At 37.5% G+C, this 25,587-nt stretch overlaps 1 protein-coding gene across 2 annotated transcripts; it reads right to left on the reverse strand.

Annotated features, from left to right (window-relative positions):
* Positions 1-407: 407 nt before the first annotated feature.
* znf821 (zinc finger protein 821) lies at positions 408-25,245 on the reverse strand. Of its 2 annotated transcripts, none has more exons than XM_051898518.1 (6): positions 24,806-25,245; positions 13,831-13,962; positions 13,516-13,628; positions 10,893-10,991; positions 9,462-9,625; positions 408-9,372 (listed from the first exon to the last, which is right to left on the reverse strand). In XM_051898518.1, exons 1-6 carry the CDS (start codon positions 24,843-24,845, stop codon positions 8,595-8,597), a joined length of 1,326 nt encoding a protein of 441 aa, XP_051754478.1. In that variant the 5' UTR covers positions 24,846-25,245; the 3' UTR covers positions 408-8,594. The 2 variants fall into 2 exon arrangements, with proteins under 2 accessions (XP_051754478.1, XP_051754479.1); XM_051898519.1 differs by having other exon boundaries at positions 24,793-25,245.
* Positions 25,246-25,587: the final 342 nt, after the last annotated feature.

Below are 25,587 nucleotides of genomic sequence, written 5' to 3' on the forward strand. Positions count from 1 at the left end.
ATTCTGACTTTTTTTTTTTTTTTCTCGCAATTGCGAGTTTTTATCACGCAATTCTGATTTTATATCACAATTCTGACTTTATAACTCACAATTGTGAGTTTATATCTCGCAATTCTGAGAAAAAACTCAGAATCGTGAGATATAAACTTGTAATTGCGAGGGGAAAAAAAGTCAGAATTGTGAGATTAAAAAGTTGCAATTACCTTTTTTTTATTTCATGGCGGAAACAAGCTTCCACACAAATGGAGAGTTTTGAGCTGACATGTAATAGTTTGTGAAGTGTGAGAACGGCTGAACCCACTCGAGGATAACCGTCTGGGTTAAGGATGAATGCGCAGTTCTCTGTATCAGTAACATTTCAGTGACTTGTAGTTGTATCATTGCTTCAAATTGTTTGTGATGATTGATTTTTTTTTTTTTTTTTTTTTTTTAATTAAATGTATATATTGTTTTGGAAGGCTTTATGAACCTAACACATGGCAGTTTTGTGTAAATCCCAGACTGAATTCAGTGGCACGGCAGGCCAGAGTCAGTAATGTCGGCTGAAATCAGGTTTCTAACGGTTTAAGGTTTTAAAGGAATCATTATATACTCTCAAATTTGACATTGTACTTCTTGGCACTAAGTGACACTGCTTTTTATGTGATGTGTGACCAGTTTTAAATGAGATGGCATCTTTGTTTAATGCATAAAAATCTGCGAAATATATGCAATGATGTATGTGTAATATTCAATCCTCAAGTATAATCCAGGTTGTATAAACTTTGTATAGTACGTTTTAATATCGTATGGCCGTACCAATATGTATTAATTCTTCTCAGAAGCCTTAGAGTCGTCTACCCAAAGTGCTCCCTTAGACTACCCTACACCTACCTGAACTTTACAAAGCATTAATAACTATATTTTGTTGCGTTTTTATTTGTACCCTTTTTTGAATAAAATAGATTTGTACTGTATATTTGTACCTCTCTGTGAACTACTTAGGGCTGTTTTGTTTTATTTTGTTTTTTTTGTTTTCCTGTTTTAATTCTATGTAAGGACACAAAGATATTGTATTTTTATTGTTACAGCTAACTTCTTGGAAACATTGCATTTATCATGTTTAAGTAAACACAATATAATATATATATATATCTATATAATATTAACATGCTGGCTTGACGTCTGTTTTTTCTTATGCGTTCCATTTAATTAGTGAATTGTAATAAAAGGGTTGTAAAAGTGAATTGATGCATCTGATGAATCCAACGCATCAATTACAGAGTTTAATAATAGATTATGATTACAATAATACCCAATGTAGTATGCATTAATTTTTTAAAAATCTGAAATACAAACCTTGAGTCTGTGAATGTACAACTGCTCTTGTTGTTTCTTTAATATTCCACTATGGGGTGAATTATTTGTCATCTTCAGCATAATTTTGAAAATAATCAAGATTAGCGAATTTAACCATGTTGTGACCAAATATCAGATGAAATACATTACATCAGGTACACTATATTGCCAAAAGTATTGGGACACCTCTCCAAGTCATTGCATTCAGGTTTTCCAATCACTTCCATGGCCACAGGTGTATAAAATGAAGCACCTAGGCATGCAGACTGCTTCTACAAACATTTGTGAAAGAATGGGTCGCTCTCAGGAGCTCAGTGAATTCAAGCATGGTACCGTGATAGGTTGCCACCTGTGCAATAAGTCCATTCATGAAATTTCCTCACTACTAAATATTCCACGGTCAACTGTTAGTGGTATCATAACAAAGTGGAAGCAATTGGGACCAACAGCAACTCAGCCACGAAGTGGTAGGCCACGTAAAATCACAGAGCGGGGTCAGCGCATGCTGAGGCACACAGTGCGCAGAATAGCTACAGACCTCCAAATTTCGTGTGGCCTTCAGATTAGCTCAAGAACAGTGCGTAGAGAACTTCATGGAATGGGTTTCCATGGCCGAGCAGCTGCATCCAAGCCTTACATCACCAAGTGCAATGCAAAGCGTCGGATGCAGTGGTGTAAAGCTCGCCGCCACTGGACTCTAGAGCAGTGGAGACGTGTTCTCTGGAGTGACGATCACGCTTCTCTGTCTGGCAATCCAATGGACGAATCTGGGTTTGATGGTTGCCAGGAGAACGGTACTTGCCTGACTGCATTGTGCCAAGTGTTTTTCAGGGGTTGGGCTTGACCCCTTAGTTCCAGTGAAAGGAACTCTTAATGCTTCAACATACCAAGACGTTTTGGACAATTTCATGCTCCCAACTTTGTGGGAACAGTTTGGGGATGGCCCCTTCCTGTTCCAACATGACTGCGCACCAGTGCACAAAGCAAGGTCCATAAAGACATGGATGAGCAAGTTTGGTGTGGAGGAACTTGACTGGCCTGCACAGAGTCCTGACCTCAACCCGATACAACACCGTTGGGATGAATTAGAGCGGAGACTGTGAGCCAGGCCTTTTCATCCAACATCACTGCCTGACCTCACAAATGCGCTTCAAGAAGAATGGTCAAAAAATTCCCATAACCTTGTGGAAAGCCTTTCCAGAAGAGTTGAAGCTGTAATAGCTGGAAAGGGTGGGCCAACTCCATATTAAACCCTACGGATTAAGAATGGGATGTCATTAAAGTTTATGTGCACGTAAAGGCAGGCGTCCCAAAACTTTTGGCAATATAGTGTACAATACAAATATATTTTTAATTATATATATATATATATATAATTTTAGTAGGGCCTGAATAGTGAAAATGCTTCTGTTTTGCTGTTTATTTGTCCCATTATAGATGAGATTATCAGCATGAGCATTTTTGAATACCACATTTTCAATGTGGTTTCAGACGTTTTTATCTCACTTTACATGTGTACATTTTTTTTTTTTAAGAGAGAAAGACAGAAACAAAGTCTTAGCAGTAAAGTCAATGTTTATTCCACATTCTGTTCCTGCTTTTAATGATGAGCTTCCAATCTGTTAGCCCAATAACAGAGCATGGCTTTCTGAACAGGACCGGATTTGGCGTTGTTGTGACCAGTGCTATTCTTGTCACTTTTATTACGTTTCAGTCATTTTGGCCTTTTAGAGATTTGTAAACATTATCATGAAAATATCTAGATAACAAAAAGGCAAGTAATTATTAGACTCCAATCCTTAATGGAAAGCTTGAATAAATGCATTAAGAACATGTATTTTATAACATGCAAGTTCCATTGCCAGGGGTTTACTGACTTATATGCACAAATATGTAAAAGAAAATGGTTCCTTAATGCATAACATGTCACATGGCAATGCATACCACTAAAATATAGGAATAAAATTTAGGAATAATGCAGACTAAATAGGGTTAATGTTTGAAAATACTCTTATATTTTTTTTTATCTTCAAAATAGACAATGCATCCTGCCAACATCTCATTCTAGACTACAGAGAATCATTAGATTTTCTCATTGCATTGGGATGGGTTTCCACAAATTTAATGCTACTGTATGAAATAACTCAGTGCTTTATAATGAATTTCAGGGAATTTATCATAAAAATTGCATTGTTCTTCCTGAATGTGCATACATCAACTCGATTAAATGAAAACAAAACTAAGGATGGATCTTACGGACTTGAGGACAAATGGCTTGACTGTCAAGAGTTGCCTGAGGTTTGTGATCTGGAGCATTTGAGTCCATTTACTTTCATATCAACTGCATAGTAGTAATACAAAGTTTCTTGAGTACAGCTCTCAATTGCATAGTGATGCTTCATCACATGTACATTAAATACTTTCCTTTTCTTAAGGAACCCATCATTAATACTTCACAACAGCATGAACGTGGGACCAGTATCCAGTTGCCTTCAACTGTGCGGAAAAGCTCAGCTGCTTCACTTTGAACATTAGAGGTATCTCTAAAGATGGCAATGACAACATTTGTGAATTTAAAACACTGAAATGTGCATCATTCACTGTAGTAATAAATAAATTGTAATAAGTATTGGAATGAAATATAAGACATACATATCATATACACACACAGTCTACCCTGTTTTCAAGAGGTACTTACAGATGTACAGTGGTCCGTTTTTAACATAACTGACGCCAATATGAAACACTGAGAACTGAGTAAAGCTTCAAGGTGATGTGTGTAATGTTCTCCCAACTTTATGTGCAGAGTGGTTCTCAAACTGTGGTTGCGAGTTTAGTCAATAAAAAAAGACCTGAATAAATAAAATAATTACAATTTATAAAAAGCACCAACATTGAATTAATTCAATCAAATCAACTTGTAACAATGATTTAACATTAATATTAAGATAAAGTGTTTCTATTGTCCGTCTTCAATGATTCATGTTTATACACTGCCCAGCCAAAAAAAAAGTTGCTGTTTGGATTTTAATAGCCAAATACTTAAGAATCTATGATTGGATCATTATTACAATGATTATTATGTTTCTAGCATGTTATATGTTTGGCAACAGTACTTTTAACCCTAAAAGATGGAGTGTGTAGCTTTTCATTTCCTCAGGAAATGAATTCATCAGGGTTAAAATTGTGAAAGGGTGGTTCAAAAAGCATGAAGAATCATTTTCACACGTGAATTGGCACCTCTGAGTCCAGATCTAAACCTCATTGAAAGTCTTTGGGATGTGCTGGAGGAGACTTTACAGAGTGCTCACCTCTTGAATTGTCAATACAAGATCTTGAAGAAAAATTTCTTCTTCCTACATGGTTTTTTAAGAAAATAAAATCTACACACTCCATCTTTTAGGGTTAAAAGAACTGTTGCCAAACATATAAAATGCTAGAAACATTATCTCTGTTATAATGATCCAATCATAGACCCTTAAGCATTTGCCAATTTAAATCCAAACCGCGACTTTTTCGGTGACAGAATCGGTAATAAGGACATTGAATAATATGGAGCCCCTAAGGGGACATGGTGGTGGGAAAAAAAAATATAAAAAATGGGAGGAAAAATAATAAGTCGATGCTTTTGCATTGTCTCGCAAATGTTTTGCGTTCCCCTGAGAAAGTATGTGTTCACTCATAAAACTTTTGTGTTCTTTGGGAGGGAACGCAAAGTTTATCGGGGGGTGCAAACATTCTCAGGGGAACGCAAAACATTTGCCAAAGCATTGCCAAATAATTTTTCCTCCAATCTCATTTTTTCTTTATCTTCACTATGTCCCCTTAGGGGCTCCGTAGAGTAAGACCTCCAAATGAGATTTGGTGGTTCATTCTTTTCCTTTCACTTTTTGAAGTGGTTAACCACCTGAAAACGTTTGAGAAACACTGCTGTAAACACTGGCTCTGTTTGTTGGGAGTTCCAACTTGTCAACCTCTGGGTCAGTTTGAATTTGGGATGGGAGTACCTGTTTTATGAACAATGGAAGACAGGGGGCAATGTTTTGGATGCAAGTATCATTTTTGTAATCAGACAGTGGCACATATTACACACTTCACCTTTAAATTAGTGTGAAACATTTTGTAATGTGTATTTATCTTGCTATTTCCATTTATAGCATACATATGCAGCATTATCTCTGCTTCATATAGGAGGGATTGCTCTCTGGAAGTGTTCGTCCTGATTGTTTCATTGTACATGCATTCGCTAAACCTTTACATCATTGCACATCTCATCGAAATAGCACAAAAAATCATTTAAATCATTAAATATAAAACCAAAGCACAACTTTCCAGTGACAAAGGCAACATTATTATTATTTTTTTTTTTTGAATTTGTACACTACTTGTGTTGCCATAAAGTTCGAGCACACACTAAGTGCCTCACCATTAACAACAAGCATTCCCAGGTCCAGTGTGGGACCACACTAGTTTAAAGAGGTAACATACACATTTTACAGTACAGTGACAGCAGCAGAGGGCAGAGACTGGTTGGTTAGTTGAGATGTAATGGAGTTGCGTAATATCCTTATCGACATTTTGGCTCAGGTGGGGAGTTTGCAGTCTGAATAAGAGAAAAAAGGCCAATGTGACCAGTAAAGGTAAGTATAAGGTAGTATCTGGTCTGAGAAAGTGATGATGATAATGAAGAATTGGGAAGAGGAGGTCTCCTGCTCCTCTATGTTCTCAGGCCGTGAGGATGCCGATGATCCACACCATCCCTGAGTTCCTAGAAAAAAAACAACCCGTGTAGCATTGTGATAAGGTATAAAGCCTTTGGGAGGTCAGAGAAGTGTGCTGTATGTGCTTCGAAGAGGATACTTTCAGTAATTAACAGTACTTCCACAGAGATAACCTTCCTCTTTTGAAAAGGACAACATCCTCCGTAGAAGTTGTCCCAAATGTTACCCACAGCCCTTGAGATCCTTCTTGGAGTCCACACTCAAATTGTCCGGGCTCAACTAAAGGGTGCATTGAGGGGCATATTGGCGGCAAAGGTGGCATCCTTGTAAATCTTGATAAATATGGTCTTGTGGATGCAAAACCGGCGTAAGGAAAGACCAGGAGACCACAAGCCCACATAGATTTCACCATTTGGATCAGTGGCATTCAAACAGCATTTAAATAAAGTGTTGTCGTTTCAGCAAACATGTAGAGCAATGATAATAGCAGGTGTGTCCAATCCTACTCCAGGAGGGCCACCTTCATGGAGGCTGCACCTGAAAACGTAGGCAGATGACTTGTTGCCTCGCTGCCTTATCAGGCTATGACTTGTAGGAAGTGTTTGCGCATGTACCTCGCAAAACTGATTTCGGACAGACTTCTGAGTAGGGCTGGGAAAATAAATCTATGCGATTCGTGGCTCGATTCTGAGATTTTCCAAATGCTTCGCGATTCTCTCTCTCTCGAATCACGATGCATTCGGAAAATCTCAGAATCGATCCAGAATCATTTCTTGATTCGCGATGCATCGATTGTCCCAGCCCTACTTCTGAGGCAGCGTAACGGTTTAATGATCTATGGCAAAATAGAGAGAGCTTTGGTGATAACTAAGCAAATATTTAATTACTGCAATAGTAATTTCTTGCTAGAAATGACGTCAAAAAGGTAGAAACTGACCACCAACTGCACCTTTCAGACGCCATTTTTATTTTATAGCTCAGCTTTCACAGAATGGAAAGCACAGGATTGTGGGCTATCAAAGGCAGCGAAGGATACATCTGTGCTGCCTTCAAAAATCGATCAGATGAAGGTATCTCAGGAGACAGGAAGTGAAGCTAACATTGGATTCGGACGTGCCTTGATACCTCCCGACCTTGGTATGCATCCAAAGGGAGCATTTTTAAGCTTTAGGAGTTCATGTCTAATTCGCTCCAACACACCTGCCTGGAGATTTTTAAGTAACCCTGAATGCCTTGATTAGATGGTTCAGGTGTGTTTAATTAGGGTTGTGGCTGAACTCCAGGAAGGTGGTCCTCCAGGAGCAGGATTGGACACCCCTGGACTATAGTAGGTGTTGGCATAAGGAACATTGAGTCAGTGTGTGGTCCTGCACGGCCCCTTTGGTCCCGGTCAAGACCACAGGTTGTGACTAGGCCATGCAAAGAGCCCATGGTGAGGTAGTTGGTTCTGTGAATATGAGCTAGTAGTGACCCAATCTAGGGTCCTGGGAGATGAGCCATAGTTGCAGGTAAACTCCAACCTTTTAGACTGGCAGATTTGAACCGTAGGCTGAGTGTGGAGTGTGGCTACACGTCTCACTCCTGTCACTGTAGGTCCGTGTGCAAACAGAGAACCTCCTTAGGGAAAGGCCTCACTGCTCTGAAAAAAGATGGCTAAATGTCTGAGCCTTGAAAATTAAGTAGACAGATTTCCTAAAACATGCTTACAGGCAGGGATACATGTTTGCCTTGTTTCCCTTCTGTGAAAGTTGGAATTTTTTTATACAAGTTCAGTTAAATTTGTAAATCAATTTCTGTTACATAAATCCATAAAGGGTCGTTCACACTGACAGCAATTAAATTACATACGAGGAGGTCAGCAAGTCGCCATACTGTTGGTTCCTAGTGGGCATTCTACTTGACTGGTGGTGATTGTAAAGGACTCCAGTGCCCCAGGCCCATTTTTTTCCTCCTCCGACTACCAGATGGCAACATCATCAACATCATCTCGCTCTTATTTCAATGTTTAACTGAGGTCATAGCTAAAGGGATGAGGCGGATTCTCAAAAATGTCATCATAAACATTGCCGAGCACTGGTTTTAAGGAGGTTTATTTCTTCTTGCTGTTGACTACTGTAATCTGCCGCCCTCTGGGGTTATCCAACTGCAATTTGAAGCAATTGCCTGCCTCGTCTGTCCAGTAGAACCACTTCTGTACGGCAATATCCAACTGTTTCAGGCAGCAGATCATGTGAGCATCGCTGTCTACACTCCCACTGGTAGTCGCCACATGTGTTGCTGCCTGTCTGCATAAAGTTGAACTCTGCTCAACACTGTTGCATTGCAACCCATGGTCTCTCATGTTGCCTCAAATCTCTCGTTGAAAATGATCGACATCTGGTACCTACATCACTGCAAATCGCTGTCAGGGTGAGCGCCTCCTTGAAACTTCAAGAGCATAACAATCTCATCACAGTTATAGTCAAGATAGTTATTCTTTAAGAATGGCAAGTTCTTCTCAAATGCCGGGCTGAGAAGTGTTTGGAGCTGTGCTTGTTAGGGAAGCTTCATGAACAGTCCATTGTCCATGGAGGGAACGGACATGGGGAAGGAAAACTGGAATAGATTCATGTCAGCAGTGAGCGCAGCCATTGCAGCAGGATCATGCTCGATCTGGTTTCTCAGCGATGGGTCTATCTTCTCCAAGCGCCGCTTTAGCCTCTTGGCCTCCCTCTCACGGATTAGCCGTGCCTGCCTCTTCTCGGGTGTCTCGTTGGCCCGTTTGAGTCGCATGGCCTCCCGGTCACGCTGTAGACGACGTGCCCGCTGTTCATCCGTCTCCTGCATCCTTTGCAGCCGCTTTGCCTCACGGTCTCGTAAGCGCCGCATCTCCCGCTCCTCCGGTGTCTCGCATGCCCTCTTGCTCTTCTTGGCCGTTCGCTCACGTTCCAGCCGCTGCATCCGCACCTCTACGGGTTCGTTCTTTCTACGCATTGCCCATTTCCTCATGGACGGCGATTGGGCATCCACAAGCTGCTGGTAGGCTACGCAGCTGTTGCAGACCAACAAAACTCCAGCCGGGTACACAGGCATAGGGTTCATGAGGTCTGGAAGAGGCGGAAGGCCTGTGCTGGAAGGACTGAGGCTGTCAGAGAGTGAGGGAAGAGGAGGTCCAGAAGGGAGAAGTCCGTCTGGCAATGAGGTCAGTACAGGACCAGGATTTGTGCTGGAGTTCGTCATAGGGCTTCTGGGTAGAGAGTTGGACATGGCACAGGCCTCACCCTCACTGTTGATCTCTATACTGCTTGTGTCAAGGAATTCCTTCAACTTTCCCCTACAATTTCAGAACAGAAAACTGTTAAGGAGTTTCTTTGAAAACAATGAAGCATCCTGATAAAATAATGTCTTGAGTAAAGAGCTGACCTGTTGAAGTTGTTGGTGTCTGTGAAGCGAGCCCCACACACTGCACAGTTGGACAGACGGTCCTCTGAATGGATGAGAAGATGGCGGCCAAGAGAGCCTGGAGAACTGAGAGCTCGTCCACAAACAGGACAGATATAACTCTTACTGCCACCCACAGCTGTATGCTGGTCACAGAAAAAAGACAAGAGATTTTGTCATTTAGTATATGATGCCCGGTCTTTGTCTGTAACCATTTACAAAGTCGACAAGTGTTCAGCTTTTACAAGTTGTGTAGTATATTCCAGCCTTTAGACGTGCTTCACAATCTGCATGTAATTGACAAGCTCCAAATTAGGGCTGCCCTCTAATAGGCAACTAACTGTTAGTCGACTAGTAGAGGCTTGGTCTACAAAGATTTTATTAGTCTGTTATTCAAAAAAAAACATCTCAACAGGAAGTGGCGAAGTCACGCGGTCCGTGAGGGAGAGATCGTTAACGGCAGGAAATCCGAACATTTGCCTATCATTCATCGACCTCAAATATGGCTTATCACTTGAAACATGTGAGTAGTAGCAACTTTACAAGTCTGCTCGCTCTAATGTTAGCCTAGTCCTCAATAAATGTGCTCTATTATTAGGCACATATCCATGCTTGTGTGGAGAGCGCGCTTACTGCATGACATGGAGGCGCCGGTGCGATCAGTTGCATTTAACTTAAAATACACCGTCATTTTGGTCATACAGATAAAAGTAATGCAAACTGTAAAGGGTCCACTTTTATTTCTGTAAACTCACAATAACAGCAAACTTTGTGTTTTTGTAAAATAATAAAAACTAGGATTTGCTTTCTGCCATCTCGGTCTTGGTGAACTTGAGCACGTAACAAACATGAACCGAAACTCAGCGTATACTTGCCTCACAGACACGAGAAATATATCTACAGAATGCTTGAAATGTCTACTTTTAAATGGACAGATTCAAATGGAAAATAAATATTCTCAGATTATGTAATCCATATGAAACATGCATATAGGCACATCCACTACTGTCTAGATTAGGTCAGCATTATTGACTTAATCTAGACAGTCTCCTGGCTGTTTTTTCATGACACATTCATAGTCATTACGTTTGCCGGTGCGCTGTGGCAAACTTTATGCGTGTGCTTGAGCGCTGATCAGGCAATGTATTATATATATATATATATATAACACACACACATATAGGCAATTAAAGGCTCATTATTATGATTTATGGCTTATTAATATAAATGCACGATTAGTCGACTAATGGCTTACATGAACAGCTACTAGTCGACTAAAAAAATCTTTAGTTAAGGGCAGCCCTACTCCAAATGCAGTTTGAGTGATCTGATAACAAAACTTTTTGGACCCAAGAGATGGATTTTAATGGTAAACAGAGTACAAAAGATACAAGAGGATTAAGTAGTCCTCACCTGGTAGACATGTGCGATGAGCTGATCTGGGCCACTGAATTCCAGGGAACAAAGAGGACAAGCAAAATTGCTCCCCTGGTCTGTCCCCTCCTCACTCTCCTAAAACACATAATGGACCAACAAACAGATAAAAGCTTAGAATAACAAGACTTACAGTCTGAAATGTAGTGTAATTTTTTTATATAGTATGATTGAACAGAAGTGAAATGACTAAACTGATAATGACTGTAGCTGCAGATGACTGATGCGGCACTGGTGTGGTGTGGCAGACAAATGAATCCATAAGCCTTTGTGACTCATTCCACTGTCATTTAAACTGGGTTGCTATAGAGCCATGAGTCACCCTACAAAAATATCTATCAATCCTTAAAGATGTGATAGCGAAGAATTATGTAATGCTCTTCACCTCAAAATTTTATAAAATCAAACAGGCTTGTAAATTAAATGAGTCATATAGACCTTATGTACCCTTTTCAATGCTGCGCTCATTATGTTCCATCTTCCGGTTAGTATTTCCACAGAACGAAGGTAAGATCTTACGGATTCATGAATGAACCGCTCGTTTTAAAATCTTCCTGGTCTTCTGACATTTGTTATGACATCTGCTTCAGACATGACAATGCTCATGATAACTTTCATTAAAGGGTTAGTTCACCCAAAAAGGAAAATGATGTCATTTATTACTCACCCTCATGCCGTTCCACACCCTAAAACCTTCGTTAATCTTCAGAACACAAATTAAGATATTTTTGTTGAAATCCGATGGCTCAGTGAGGCCTGCATAGCCAGCAATGACATTTCCTCTCTCAAGATCCATAAAGGTACTAAAAACATATTTAAATCAGTTCATGTGAGTACAGTGGTTCAATATTAATATTATAAAGTGACGAGAATATGAATATATATATATATATATATATATATATATATATATATATATAATATGTATATATCACTATATAAGTCGTTATTTTTTTTATTTTTTTTGGCGCACCAAAAATATTCTTGTCACTTTATAATATTAATATTGAACCACTGTACTCACATGAACTGATTTAAATATGTTTTTAGTACCTTTATGGATCTTGAGAGAGGAAATGTCATTGCTCCCTACGTAGGCCTCACTGAGTCATCAGTGCTTTTCTTTTTGAAGTCTCAACACTGTACAGAAGAATCACAGTTGTCTTCCTGGAAACAAAATATCTCAATTTGCGTTCCGAAGATTAACAAAGGTCTTATGGGTGTGGAACAGCATGAGGGTGAGTAATAAATGACATTATTTTCATTTTTGGGTGAACTAACCTTTAACTCTACAATAAGTAAATCCATTTCACCAGCTAATTACTCTTCAACAGCAATTCCATAGAAATATACAGAGCTACCGCAAAAATGGAAGTTCAAACACAAAATTCTTAAGATGGCTGCATGCTTTTAAAAGTTTCATGAAATTTATTAAATTCAGTATGGAAATCTGCTACAAATCTGAGATTTAATTAATCTTTTTAAACAGTACAAAAATGTAAAATTAACCAAAAAAAAAAAAAAAAAAAAATTCAATCCTCATTCAAGGCTCTCATCTCAATCTACTCAGAATCTGTGGGAATCTAAAAATATGAATCTTATGAATAAATATCTAGGTAATATTTGACCAAAAAAATCCAGAGAAACATAATTTTATATAATATATAAATAAATAAATTTGTGTGTGTGTGTGTGTGTGTGTGTGTGTGTGTGTGTATGTATGTATATTATATATATATATATAAAATACACATATATACAGTCAAACCAAAATTTATTCAGACACCTTGAACATTTCATTCATCAATTCATTTTATTCACTATAGTTTAAAAAAATGGTAATAAAATATGAAAAGATCTCAGAGTTAAACTGTGTCAGAAAACATTAATCTTAATTATGTCAGATAAACTTAAGCAAAACATTGTCAGGTCAAAGTGTCTGAATAATTTTTGGTTCCAATTTTTTTTTATCCATTTTACTGGTAGTCCACTGTATGAAGAATTTTTGGGTATAATATTTCAGTTTACTTTATTTTGCTATCCTCACTTACATAAATGAACTATAGTGTCCTGCACCAACTAGTAAAAATATCAAAAATGTCTGAATAATTTTTGGTTTGACTGTAATATATATATATATATACACATAATATATATATATACACACATACATATATACATACAAAATATGTGTATTAAATTAAACACTATTTTTAATGACAAAAGACCATTTTTAATGACCATTAACCATAAGCTTTCAGTACATCACCTTGATGTACATATAATATATACAATTATTATAATAGGCCAAAATCACAGATGAAAAGCATGCAAAGCTGGTCATTTTTTCCCCCCTAAAAATTGCGAAAAGTCCACAAAATAATAAAATGTGGATAATGTTTACATTTAAATTTTTAGGTTATAAGTTAGGGATAGAATATTCTATTTCAATCTATTTGTAAATCATTAAAACGATACTGGTTGAGGCTGAATAATTTTGTGAGTTGTCTATGACAAAGCTGGTAATGCAAATCATGTGATAAAACAAGAATTCAAGATAATCACATCAATCTACTCCTTACATTAAACACGCATCACTCACCTCCTTGACGTCATCCTGTAGTATGAGGCCGTGGCTGCTCTTATTACTCATCATGCTGTAATCAGCAGAGGCATTTGAGGAGTCATCCTTATCAAAATCACTATCACCGTCATCTGGCAGCATAGGAAAAAAGATTCATAATATTATCAATGGCTCCATCACAGGTCACCTTGCTTTTCTTTTTTAAGTCTCAACACTGTACAGAACAATCACAGTTGTCTTCCTGGATTTTTAATATTTTATGAGCAGTAAGCAAATATATAAATAAATTCACAGACAGTAGTCGTGAGTTGCCTTTGAAGCCGTGTAGCTCACCACTTGTGCTGTCTTGCTCTTCAGGTTCCTGTGAGTTGTTGCTATGGCATTCGCCGTCTTCAATGAAGTCATCTCTAGCATCCATCTCAAAAGTGTGCTGAGGGCCGGACAACCCAGTCGTGTGAAAAGGCCCTGTGAGTGAAACAACAGTCACCGAGAATGCCACTATATATAAAACTAGTTTTTGAGTGGTGCTGGCCCATACAAAAAACTGCTCAACTTATGCAGTTAGCACAAATGGTGTGGGACTAGTTACATGCTGAACATTAATACTTATATTTATTATATTATAATAAATATTATATTTATTATTATTTTTTTAATATATATTTCACCCAAAAATTTAAATTCTTTATTTATTTATTTATTTTTTTTTTTACTTAAAATGACATTCCAAACTTGTGGGACACAAAAAGAAGATATTTTGAAAAAGGAAACATTCATAAGACATCACGAATGGATTATATGACACATTTGCTTCAAACATTTTATTGTAAAATCAACAAAACCATATTGACGTTCGGAGTGGGCAAAGCCACTTTTACTAAAATGGCTATAACCCTTGAACGGAATGAGATTTTCCCCAAACTCAGGACACGTGTATGTGCTCAGTATCTTTGGTCACAGTAAAAAAAAAAGAAAATGCGTCAATTGGACACTTGGTGGCGCTATAACATGAAAAAAAACATGAAAACAGCTATAACTATGCAAGCGTTAGTCTGATTGACTTGAAAATTGGCATGCAGTGTCTTGGTTCAAGGAGACATAATTGTCTATGAGGACATTGGTGTATCTCGAAAAACATGGCCGCCATCAGCCAATGAAATTTGAGCACCTATTAGACAAGGTTAACGGAGGCCGATCGGAACGAAACTTGGTGGGCATGTTCGACTCATGGCCCTAAAGGTCTAAGAATATTGAAGAAGAAGAAAAATCGGCCACTAGGTGGCACTAACGAGTTTTACGCCTCCTTAATCACGTGGTGTTTCACACATACACGCATTATTCATACAATGTGATAGATCTCCTTATGCTGAACAACTTTGCCTCTAGAAACATTACTGTCAATCAAATTGTTCATTAAACATTCGTTATCATGTAAAAAAAAAAAACTACTTCTGCGAACTAGTCCTAGGTTTTTTGCTTGATCGAAACTAAACCAGTGCAGGACAATTCTCTGGACTCTCTAGATAAATAATTATCAAAAAAATAAAAGTTAAACTTGAGTAGCTATGATAGAGTAATTTTAGAAAATGGGCGTGGCAAGATATACTCAAAAGCCTATAAAACCTAAATGAAAACTCGGAACTTCACGAAAATAGGTGAGCACATGTGACATGATTCTAAACAAGCATGCAAACTTTTATGGAAATCGGACCATAGGTGGCGCTATAACTGTTAAAAAGCTTTAAAAACCATATATTTTCTGTTAAATTGCCTGTATTGGCTGTAAATGGTCTTTTCCATCATTTATGTAGATGGTTACAGGCTTGCTAAATGAAACATAATACCTTTTTACGCATGTACTTAAAGCGCTTGAACCCCGATAATTGCTGCTCGCAGCTACTATATTTAGATTATCATGAAATAAAATTAAAATAAGAATGTGGTCGTATTGCCTACCACTAAACGACAGGTTACTGAATGTTATTTATAACACAAGTAGCCTATATGATGCTCGTCCTCAAATAGATGTCAAACGAGTGTGACTTATTTTGTCGAAGTGGAGTTTGAGGCAATCGAGTTCACACTGGTAACACTTTTCCTTAAATTGCAAGTAATGGTGTTTAAATCAATAAACAAACAAGAATTTTTAAATTCCATGTTCTATCATTTATTATTAATTTGCCAGGTTTTGTTTTTTGCTGTGGAATCTGTTCAATGTTAGTATTGAGATATTTTAGTTAGGTATCTCAAAGTCATAATTTTGGTATCTTGACAACAGTAATTATTCATGAGATCATACAACATACAAGTTTTTCTTTAAGACATTATCCAAGCAATATAATGCCTTTAAAGGGATAGTTCACCCAAAATGTTGTTCCAAACAACATTTGAGTTTTTTCTTTTTCTTTTCTGTTGAACTAAAAAGAAGATATTTTGAAGAATGTTGGCAACCACACAGTAACCGGTTTACGGTTACTGACATTCTTCAAAATATCTTCTTTTGTGTTCACAGAAGAAAGAAACTCATACAGATTTGTAACAACATAAGGGTGAGTAAATTATGACACAATTTTCATTTTTGTGTGAACTATCCCTTTAAGAATACCCTTGTAATTCATTATAAATAAAGGCTTCAGTGTTACCAAAAAGAAAAAAAGGACACAATGTTTTCAACTCATCAAAAAGCCTGAATCTGAATTAATTCTCACTTTGAATTTCAAAGAAAAGCCGGATTGTATCATCAACAGGGGCAACTAGGTCCAGAGATGCAGTGGTGTTCTGTGATCAGAACAATAGTCGATGCTGCATTAACACATTACAAACAAACGCTCACCAACCCCCACGTTACACACTGAACCCACAACATACACTGCAGTCCCAGAGGAAACAGCCTGCATCTCCTGCGCGGCGAGTCCGTGCCTCTAATGTGAGAATAATCTCCTCCAGAAGCACTCCATACGCCCACACGGAGCTGCTTCCCACCCTGCATGCATCCCATTACTCCATTGCTGCCATCTACCAAACACCTTCTGCAAACCTGCTTTAATGAGTAACATGAACAGCAACCAGCATACTAATAAAACCAGATTTAAATGCTTTCTAATGAAAAGTGTGACACGCTACAGTGTTCTGGGAGGTTGACAAGGTGTTGCTATGGTGTTCATAATGGTTGCTAGGGTGTTCTAGGTGGTTGTTTACTGGCCCAAGACCCTAGATATGACAGTCCATCCTTCAAAGATCTATTGGATTTTCACCACCTGTTTTATTGTCTCTCAGGCAAAAATTGAATCTGATCTCTTATAAAAGTAACACCTGATTTGAGGTGTAATTCATGTCTGTAACATAGTGTGGGTGAGTTACATGCCGAAGCTTAATGCACTTGTTAAGTTGTGACATATCGACTTTCCGATAACGCAGCATGCTCTGCTCCATTTCAAGTGAGAATAGCCATTTATGAGCACTATTGTAGCACACCTTTAAGCTAAGCTTTTAAAAACTCAGTGTACAATAAAGAATCCATGCTCACGGTGTCCCAGACACCAATATTTTAACAATTCAGAAAAGATGAATCACTGTCTGGCCAATTTTGGAATAAAGTTAAAGGTAATCTCATGATTTTTTGGTAGAACTACAGTAAATTGGACGTTTCATTGCAATACAATCTGACATTAATTCTCTTTTGCCGATGTAAGCGTGCAGCCATCTTTAGAATATTGTGTTTGAACTTCCATTTTTTCGGTAGCTCTGTATATTTATATGGCATCGGTGTCGAAGAGTAATTAGCTGGTGAAGTGGATTTACTTATTGTAGAGCTAACGAATGTTATCATGAGCATTGTAATGTTTGAAGCGGATGTCATAAATGTCAGTAGACCGTGAAGATTTTAAAATGATTCATAAATCATGCTTTGGAAATGCAAACCGGAAGACAGAACACAATGAGCGCAGCGCAGAAAAGGGGCGGGGCCACATAAGGTCTATATTATTAGATAATCCGTGCCTATTTTACACAACCAGTTACATTTTTATTAACTCGCAAATGCAACCAAAGTATAATATAAACATTTAATTTAACTCCCTGAAAGTTGCAAACCCTGTATCTGAACTGGATAAAAATAAATAATTTAAAGAAGAAAAAAAATCAAATCATTGACGTATGCAGGGAAATAAGCAATGATAACAGTCTTCTGTGCTCTCTAAAATGTGCAAATCACAAATGAGGTTTTTTTTTTTTTTTTTTTTTACGCGCTGCATTGTTTGCATCATATCACCCAAAAGTGAAAACTAACTATTGTAAAGCTAATCCATATGAATTGAGTGGTTTAGTCCAAATTTTCTGTAAGGGACTTGATCGCTTTTTATGATGAACAGATTGAATTTAGGCTTTTACTCACATATAAACATTGATCAGCGAACATAAACAGAAACTCAACCGAACTGGCTTGACGCATGAGAACAAACCTCTTACAGAAGCTCAAACATGCTGTGTAACACGAGAACGAACCTCATTGGTTCTCACACATCAAGCAAGCATGATTGAGCTTCGGTTTACCACAACTGAGTGGATGAATGTTTATATGTGAATAATTTCAAGCCTAAATTCAATCTGTTTATCATATAAAGTGATCGAGTCTCTTCAGAAAATTTGGAGTAAACCACTCAATTCATATGGATTAGTTTTACAGTCTCTTTATGAACTTTTTGAAGCGTCAAAGTGGTAGTTGCGTAGCTGTCAATGGAGGAACAGAAATTACTCAGATTTCATCAAAAATACCTTAATTTGTGTTCTGAAGATGAACGGAAGTCTTACGAGTTTGGAACGACATGAGGGTGAGTAATGACAGAATTTTCATTTTTAGATGAACTATTGCAAGAGAAATATTATTTTCTTATTTATATTCAATCAATGGTACTGCTTATACATGATTAATTTTCTTAATCTTACATGAGTTACATAGATTTCCTTACATGATTTTTGCATAACCTTTAAATCATGAGAAAATGTAATTTCTTTGTTGACATATAGATATATGTGTGTAACCATTGCATGTATTGAAAACAAATTTCCTATGCTTTATTGTATTTAAGATATGTTGTTTCTGACTAAGGGGGTTTTCAAAAGAGTGCTAACTATCTAGGAATGTAAGGGGACGAACTGAAGGTTTCAAGCAGGTCACTGCCCAACGGAGGTTATGCCGTACATCTAAGGGTTAGATTTTGATTGATGAACACAGAGATATACATTTGTTACCTTTTATTTTTATGTCTAAGTATTGGGTCACTCTTCTGTTGTACATTTGGTAAAAAAAAAAAAACTCAGATATATTGTTTTGTATGCTTTTCCATCTTTCTTTGATGTTGCAAAGCTAATCTACAAATGCTGTGAGAAGCAACTTGAGAATAATGACTCTTTCTGCTGTCAAGGTCAGTTATCTGGGAAGAAGTTTAGGGAGTTAGGGATGTTTCCAATTAAAAATTATTTACACACGTCAGGTGGACACAACTATTGTGGGATGTCGATGAACCGGAAAATGTACTTATATGATAAAAGGAAGTAGGATGGCTTTATGATAATTTACTCATTTGTTTATCCAATGAATTTTGAAAGTCTTTGCTGAAAAATTAATATGTATGATTTGACGGAATAAATACTGTTTTGTTTGGAGCTCACTTCATAGCTCTCTGAGGTATGTTTCGGTTTAAGAGAGACTACCCTGAATTGATTTTCAGAAATAAATCTGGTTTGGATAATTTTACTATTGAGTGGCCTGACTTTAATCTTATAGGTGAATTTCCAACACACTATCCCTTTAACAACCGGATACTTAGAGTTAGGGGTTTGTTAAAATCCTTAAAGCGTTAGTACACCCAAAACTGAACATTTTGTCATCATGTACTCACCCTCGTGTCGTTCCAAACCTGTATGACTTTCTGCGCAACACAAAAGAATGTGTTCTTTGAAGAATGTATGAAGAATGTTGGTAACCAAACAGTTCTGGAGACAATTGAATTCCAATGAACACTCTTAGAAATAATGGTTCTTTGGTTCAATGAAGAACCTTTAACATCCATGGAACACTTCCATTCCACAATAGATTCTTTATAGTAGAAAAAGATTCTTTAGATTATTAAAATGTTTATCACACTAAGAAAAAATAGTTCTTTTAAGAAGAGTTCACTGAAAGGGTCTTTAGAGAACCGAAAAATTATTCTTCACTCTTAAAAAAATAAAAGTTTCAAAAAGGTGTTTTTGCAGAAATGTCACAGATGAACCATTTTTGGTCCCCTAAAGTGAATAGTTCTTAAGAAGAATTTTTTTTTTTTTTTTTTTTTAGGTTCTTTAGGGTCTTCATGGAACCATTGATAGAAATGCCATTAAAGGATTAGTTCACTTTCAAATGAAAATTAACCCAAGCTTTACTCACCCTCAAGACATCCTAGTTGTATATGACTTTCTTCTTTCTGATCGGAGAAATATTAATAAATATCCTGACGCACGTGAGCTTTATAATGGCAGTGAACGGGAACAATGAGTAGGAGCTGAAGAAAGTGCTTCCATCCACATCCATCCATCATAAATGTACTTCACACGGCTCCGGGGGTTAATAAAGGCCTTCTGAAGCGAAGTGATGCGTTTGTGTAAAAAAAAAAATCCACATTTAAACAAGTTATGAAGTAAAATATCTAGCTTCCGCCAGACCGCCTTCCGTATTCAACATACAAAGAAAGTTTAAAACTCTTGCAGTTCACAAAGCGTACGCTACGTCCTACGCCTTCTCTATTCAACTTATGGAAAAAGTGTAACTGACGTGACGCCAGTTTCTTCGTAACTTGAATAGAGAAGGCGGTCTGGCGGAAGCTAGATATTTTACCTCATAACTTGTTAATGTTTTTTTTTTTTTTTTTTTTTTTTTTACACAAACACATCGCTTCGCTTCAGAAGGCCTTTATTAACCCCCTGGAGCCGTGTGGAGAACACGTTTACGATGGATGGATGTGGATGGAGACACTTTCTTCAGCTCATACTCATTGGTTTCGTTCACTGCCATTATAAAGCTCGGATGCGTCAGGATATTTATTAATATTTCGCCGATTATGTTCAGCAGAAAGAAGAAAGTCATATACACCTAGGATGGCTTGAGGGTGAGTAAAGCTTAGGCTAATTTTCATTTGAAAATGAACTAATCCTTTAAGGTGAGTAAATAATAACTGAACTTTTAAGTATGAGCAATAGTAATAGTGATGCTTGCCTTAGCTCAAGGCAACCGATATATTGTCAGACCAAGTTCAAAGTGGACTAGGATCGGGTTTTTCTAGTGTCACCGTGTTGAACTTCAGAAAGCTTTAGTCTATATTTGAGCTCAGAGACCATTTCAGGAATGCCTCCACCACGTGTTGTTTTCCCATCTGAAAAACAACAGCCGACGGATGTAATATTTTACATCCACTAATCACCAAAGGTTGTCAAGAGTTCCCTACTTCCCAAGCATCCTCGGGACAGTTTCAAAGGGTGTTTGGGGGCATCTATAAGGGCAGAAGATTTTGCATGAGAGATATCAGCGTTAAACTACGAACTGCTACAACAGAGCGGCTCCACGGCAGTCAGCCCATGATTGATGTAAGAGAGTTGCCCATCCCCCACTGCCAGATCTGTCTGTACATCTGTCTCTCCACCCTCCCTCCGTCTTCTCCCTTCCATCCACCCTCGCTCCCCCCTCTGTGTGCCACTGTGATGTTATCTCAGAGTCTGTGTGTCTGTAGGCAGGAGGTGACGCAGTGTCTGTCTGAATCCAGACAAAGAGACAAACTCATCATCCAACAGACACGAGAGAAAGGGTAAAGTCAGTGGAGGGGGGTGGGAACAAAACAGACAAACAGAGACAAAACTTAACTCAGATACCAAACAATGAGAGCACTCCTGAATTCAAACCATCCCTCTCCCACAACCCCACCAATCCAACAAATACTGAGAACAGACAGAGGACGGGGCCCTCGCAGGCTGTCTAGTTTGGTGGGGTTGAAGAATGGTCATAGACAGACATCAGATAAACCCAGACAACCAATTCAGGCCTCACTCTGCCTAACTGACAAAAGCCAGGCATGATGGAAGAACAAGATCAGTTCCCATGGAGTAAAATTTCCCATGGTACATTTCCCCCAATTTCTACTTTGAAAAAGGAAAGACATCCATGGTTCCATAAAGAACCTTTAACATCCACAGAACCTTTCCATTGCACAAAAGGTTCTTTATAGCGGAAAAGGACTCTTTAGAATATTAAAGGATTAGTTCACTTCAGAATTAAAATTTCCTGATAATTTACTCACCCCCATGTCATCCAAGATGTTCATGTATTTCTTTCTTCAGTCAAAAAGAAATTAAGGTTTTTGAGGAAAACATTCCAGGATTTTTCTCCATATAGTGGACTTCACAAGGGTACAACAGGTTGAAGGTCCAAATTGCAGTTTCAGTGCAGTTTCAAAGGGCTCTACACGATCGACACGATAAGAGTCTTATCTAGAGAAACGATCGGTCATTTTCTAAAAACAATTAAAAAAATATATATATATATATATACTTTTTAACCACAAATGCTCATCTTGCACTAGCTCTGCGATGCGCCACGCATTATATAATCAAATTGGAAAGGTCACGCGTGACTTAGATGAAAGTGCCGAGCAAGTGTTTCCAAAGCGAATGTGCAAAGATCAAGTCAAACGGCCTTTACAAAAAAGGTAAAACAACGATGTCGGACGATTTTGAAGTTGGAGAAAATGAGATTTTCGCCCTACCGCGGTACTTCCATCTACGTCATGCGTGACCTTTCCAACATGATTATGTAATGCGTGGCACATTGCAGAGCTAGTGCAAGACGAGCATTTGTGGTTAAAAAGTATATACATTTTTATTTTTGACCGAATGACCAATCGTTTCGCTAGGATAAGACCCTTGTTCCTCGGCTGGGATCGTGTAGAGCCCTTTGAAGCTGCATTGAAACTGTAGTTTGGACCTTCAACCCATTGAACCCCAGTGAAGTCCACTATATAGAGAAAAAATCCTGGAATGTTTTCCTCAAAAACCTTATTTCTTTTCAACTGAAGAAAGAAAGACATAAACATCTTGGATGACATGGGAGTGAGTAAATTTTCAGGAAATTTTAATTCTGAAGTGAACTAATCCTTTAAGAACTGTTCACTGAAAGGTTCTTTGGGGAACCAAAAAAGTTCTTCAATGGGAAACCCCCTTTTGAAACCTTTATTTTTAAGAGTGTATGAGTGACCACACTGTTTTCTATATACAGGGTGTTCAAAAAGATGGACTCAATTTCAAACAAATATATATCCAACATGTTACAATTGCACAAAAAATTATAAACGAACCTGCAGGTTTGACGTTTCCTAAAGGACACACTGCCTCAAAGTTGGATAGGTCGCACGGGACCCCAAGACTTGGCACTACACTCTTGGCCCCCAGACTTTACACCCTGTGACTTTTTCTTGTGGGGATAAGTCAAAGACCGTGTTTCTATTAGCGACTAATCTGGATGACCTTAAAAACAGAATCACGACAGCGGTGACTTCAGTGGAAGCAGACACTCTGAGAAGCGTCTGTTTCATCTCAATGTTGTCCATGCATGCAGCAGGTGAGCATTTATAAAATGGTTAGTAAAACTTGATAACTCACTAAACCATTTGTAATTTTTGGTGCAATTGTAACATGTTGCCATTTTAAAATATATTTGTTTGAAATTGGGTCCATCTTTTTGAAACACACTGTATTACCCTGTTCTTTGCATATTTGATTCTAATTCATCAGATGACCACTGTAACACTGGAAACCTGTTTCTTACATAGCTATGATCATGTTCTGTCACTGCACTGACTCTACAAGTAAACAAGTAAAATATGTTTTAAAAGTCGAAAAAGTAAAATCATTTCAAAACAATTTCATGCCCATGTATTAATTTGTTTAGTAATTAACTGTGTAATAAACAATATAATGTACAGTCTGCCAATCAATAAATTTGATCTACATTCTACAAGCCCCCAAGAGGATTATTCATAATGAGCGACTGACTGTACATTATCCTTTACATTTAAATGTTTTATGTTGTACATTACAACAAAGGACATCAGAGTATGAGTTAACCTCTATGCTCCCACTGATATAAAATATGATTTTTTTTAATGAAAACTAGGGAAGAAGTGTTCACCTTTATTTATTCAGAACAATTAAGAATTGTTGTCATATTATTATTTATATATATATATATATATATATATATATATATATATATATATATATATATATATATATATATCTCCAAAATAAGTTTTTTTTTTACATAATGTATATTATATATATATATATATATATATATATATATATATATATATACACATACACATGCATGTATATATTTAAGAAAAAAAATGTTATATATATATATATATTATATATAAATACACACACATGTTATATTTAAGAAATTGATGTATATACTGTGTGATATATATATATATATATATATCACACAGTATATACATCAATTTCTTAAATATAACATGTGTGTGTATTTATATATATATATATATATATATATATACATACATAATTATACACAGTACACACATTATGTATATAAAAAAAATAAAATAAAAAGCTCATTTTGACAGACCATATATGTGTGTGCTATACAAATAAGTTAATATATGTAAACAGAATTTGAATAAAGTTCTTATGTTATCCAGGTGAAACTGGATATCAAACATTATAAATGTATAGTAAAAAGATGAATAACTATTCTTGAATTTTCACAGAAAAAGAGTATAGGCTTCATATAGACTGCTTGCACTAGTTTTCAGAGGCGGTTTCTATTTATTTAAAGACTATTATTTAAGGTTCTGTAGGGTTTTACTATCTCTTCGCAAATATATCAGTGTGATATTATCAGAAGTAAGTGCATGTGAGGATATTTTCTGCACGTAGAGGCGAACAGAAACATCTCCAGGGTTCAGGTATAAAATCGCGCACATTTCATGAGGTTCATCTACAATCTCTAGATCAGGTTTTACACAGGCTGATATCGTGACCATGTTGTGATGATAGTTTGTGAACGCCTGGCCTCTGGCTGTTGTCCTCGTACAGTAAAATGCGGATGTAAGACTTCACCAGAGCAAACAACTCAATGCCACAGTGTATCATGACTCGGGCTTCCCTACATGATGATCACTATCACCTCCAGGAGACAAAACGCCTGTTTTGCACGAACTAGTAAATTAAAAGTGTTTACAATACCTGGGATACCTACAATTCACTTTGAAAGGGTTGGTCTGTTTTCGTCTTGACATATTATCCCCCACTCCCGGATGAAAAAAGTCGAATCGCTTCTTTGATCCGACTGGTGTGTGAAGATGCTTTTGGCCAAATCCAAAGGTAAATGTTTTAAAGCAGACAACAATCTAAACAAAACGCTCCGAGCGGGCAGAACTGAGCACTAGACGGCTACATTGGCCAGCGCGATTAGGTCCATTTGACTAAAAGAGAATAAAAGATCACTTCTGCGTAAACAGACATCTTGGTCTTGGTCGGCGATAAGAGCGCGTTCATGTCGATAGAGGTCGGTTTCCAAACATAAGAGATTAGGAAAGATGTGAGGAGATGATGTGAAAGCCTGCGCCACTGTAGCCGGGCAAACACACTGCAGAGACTCTCCACCGACATGCATTTCAAGCGATGAGCTGAAGTGAGAAGAATGACTAATTTTATCATCTACCTACTCCTGCTCATGCGCGAAACACGGGCGTTCCTACAGGGGGCGCTCTGCGGCTCAGAAAAAACACTTAACCGTTGAAATACATTGAAATCTCAGGACGTGTTTTTTCTATTCACAAACATTTGTCCACTTCTTCTAATCTCACTGGTTGGTATTAGCATTCTCTGTAGAATTATACCTTAATTTCTAAACAAGCAGTGATTGGTTCATCCGCAACAGCGCTGAGAAAAGTTCCAAGCGACCGTGTTCATCTTCATCTTGGATCAGTGCAAACAGTGAGAAAAGGAAAATACAGAGTGTTTAATATTGGCTGATAT

Source organism: Ctenopharyngodon idella, chromosome 7 (genome assembly GCF_019924925.1).
Source record: "Ctenopharyngodon idella isolate HZGC_01 chromosome 7, HZGC01, whole genome shotgun sequence".
Classification (NCBI taxonomy): domain Eukaryota; kingdom Metazoa; phylum Chordata; class Actinopteri; order Cypriniformes; family Xenocyprididae; genus Ctenopharyngodon; species Ctenopharyngodon idella.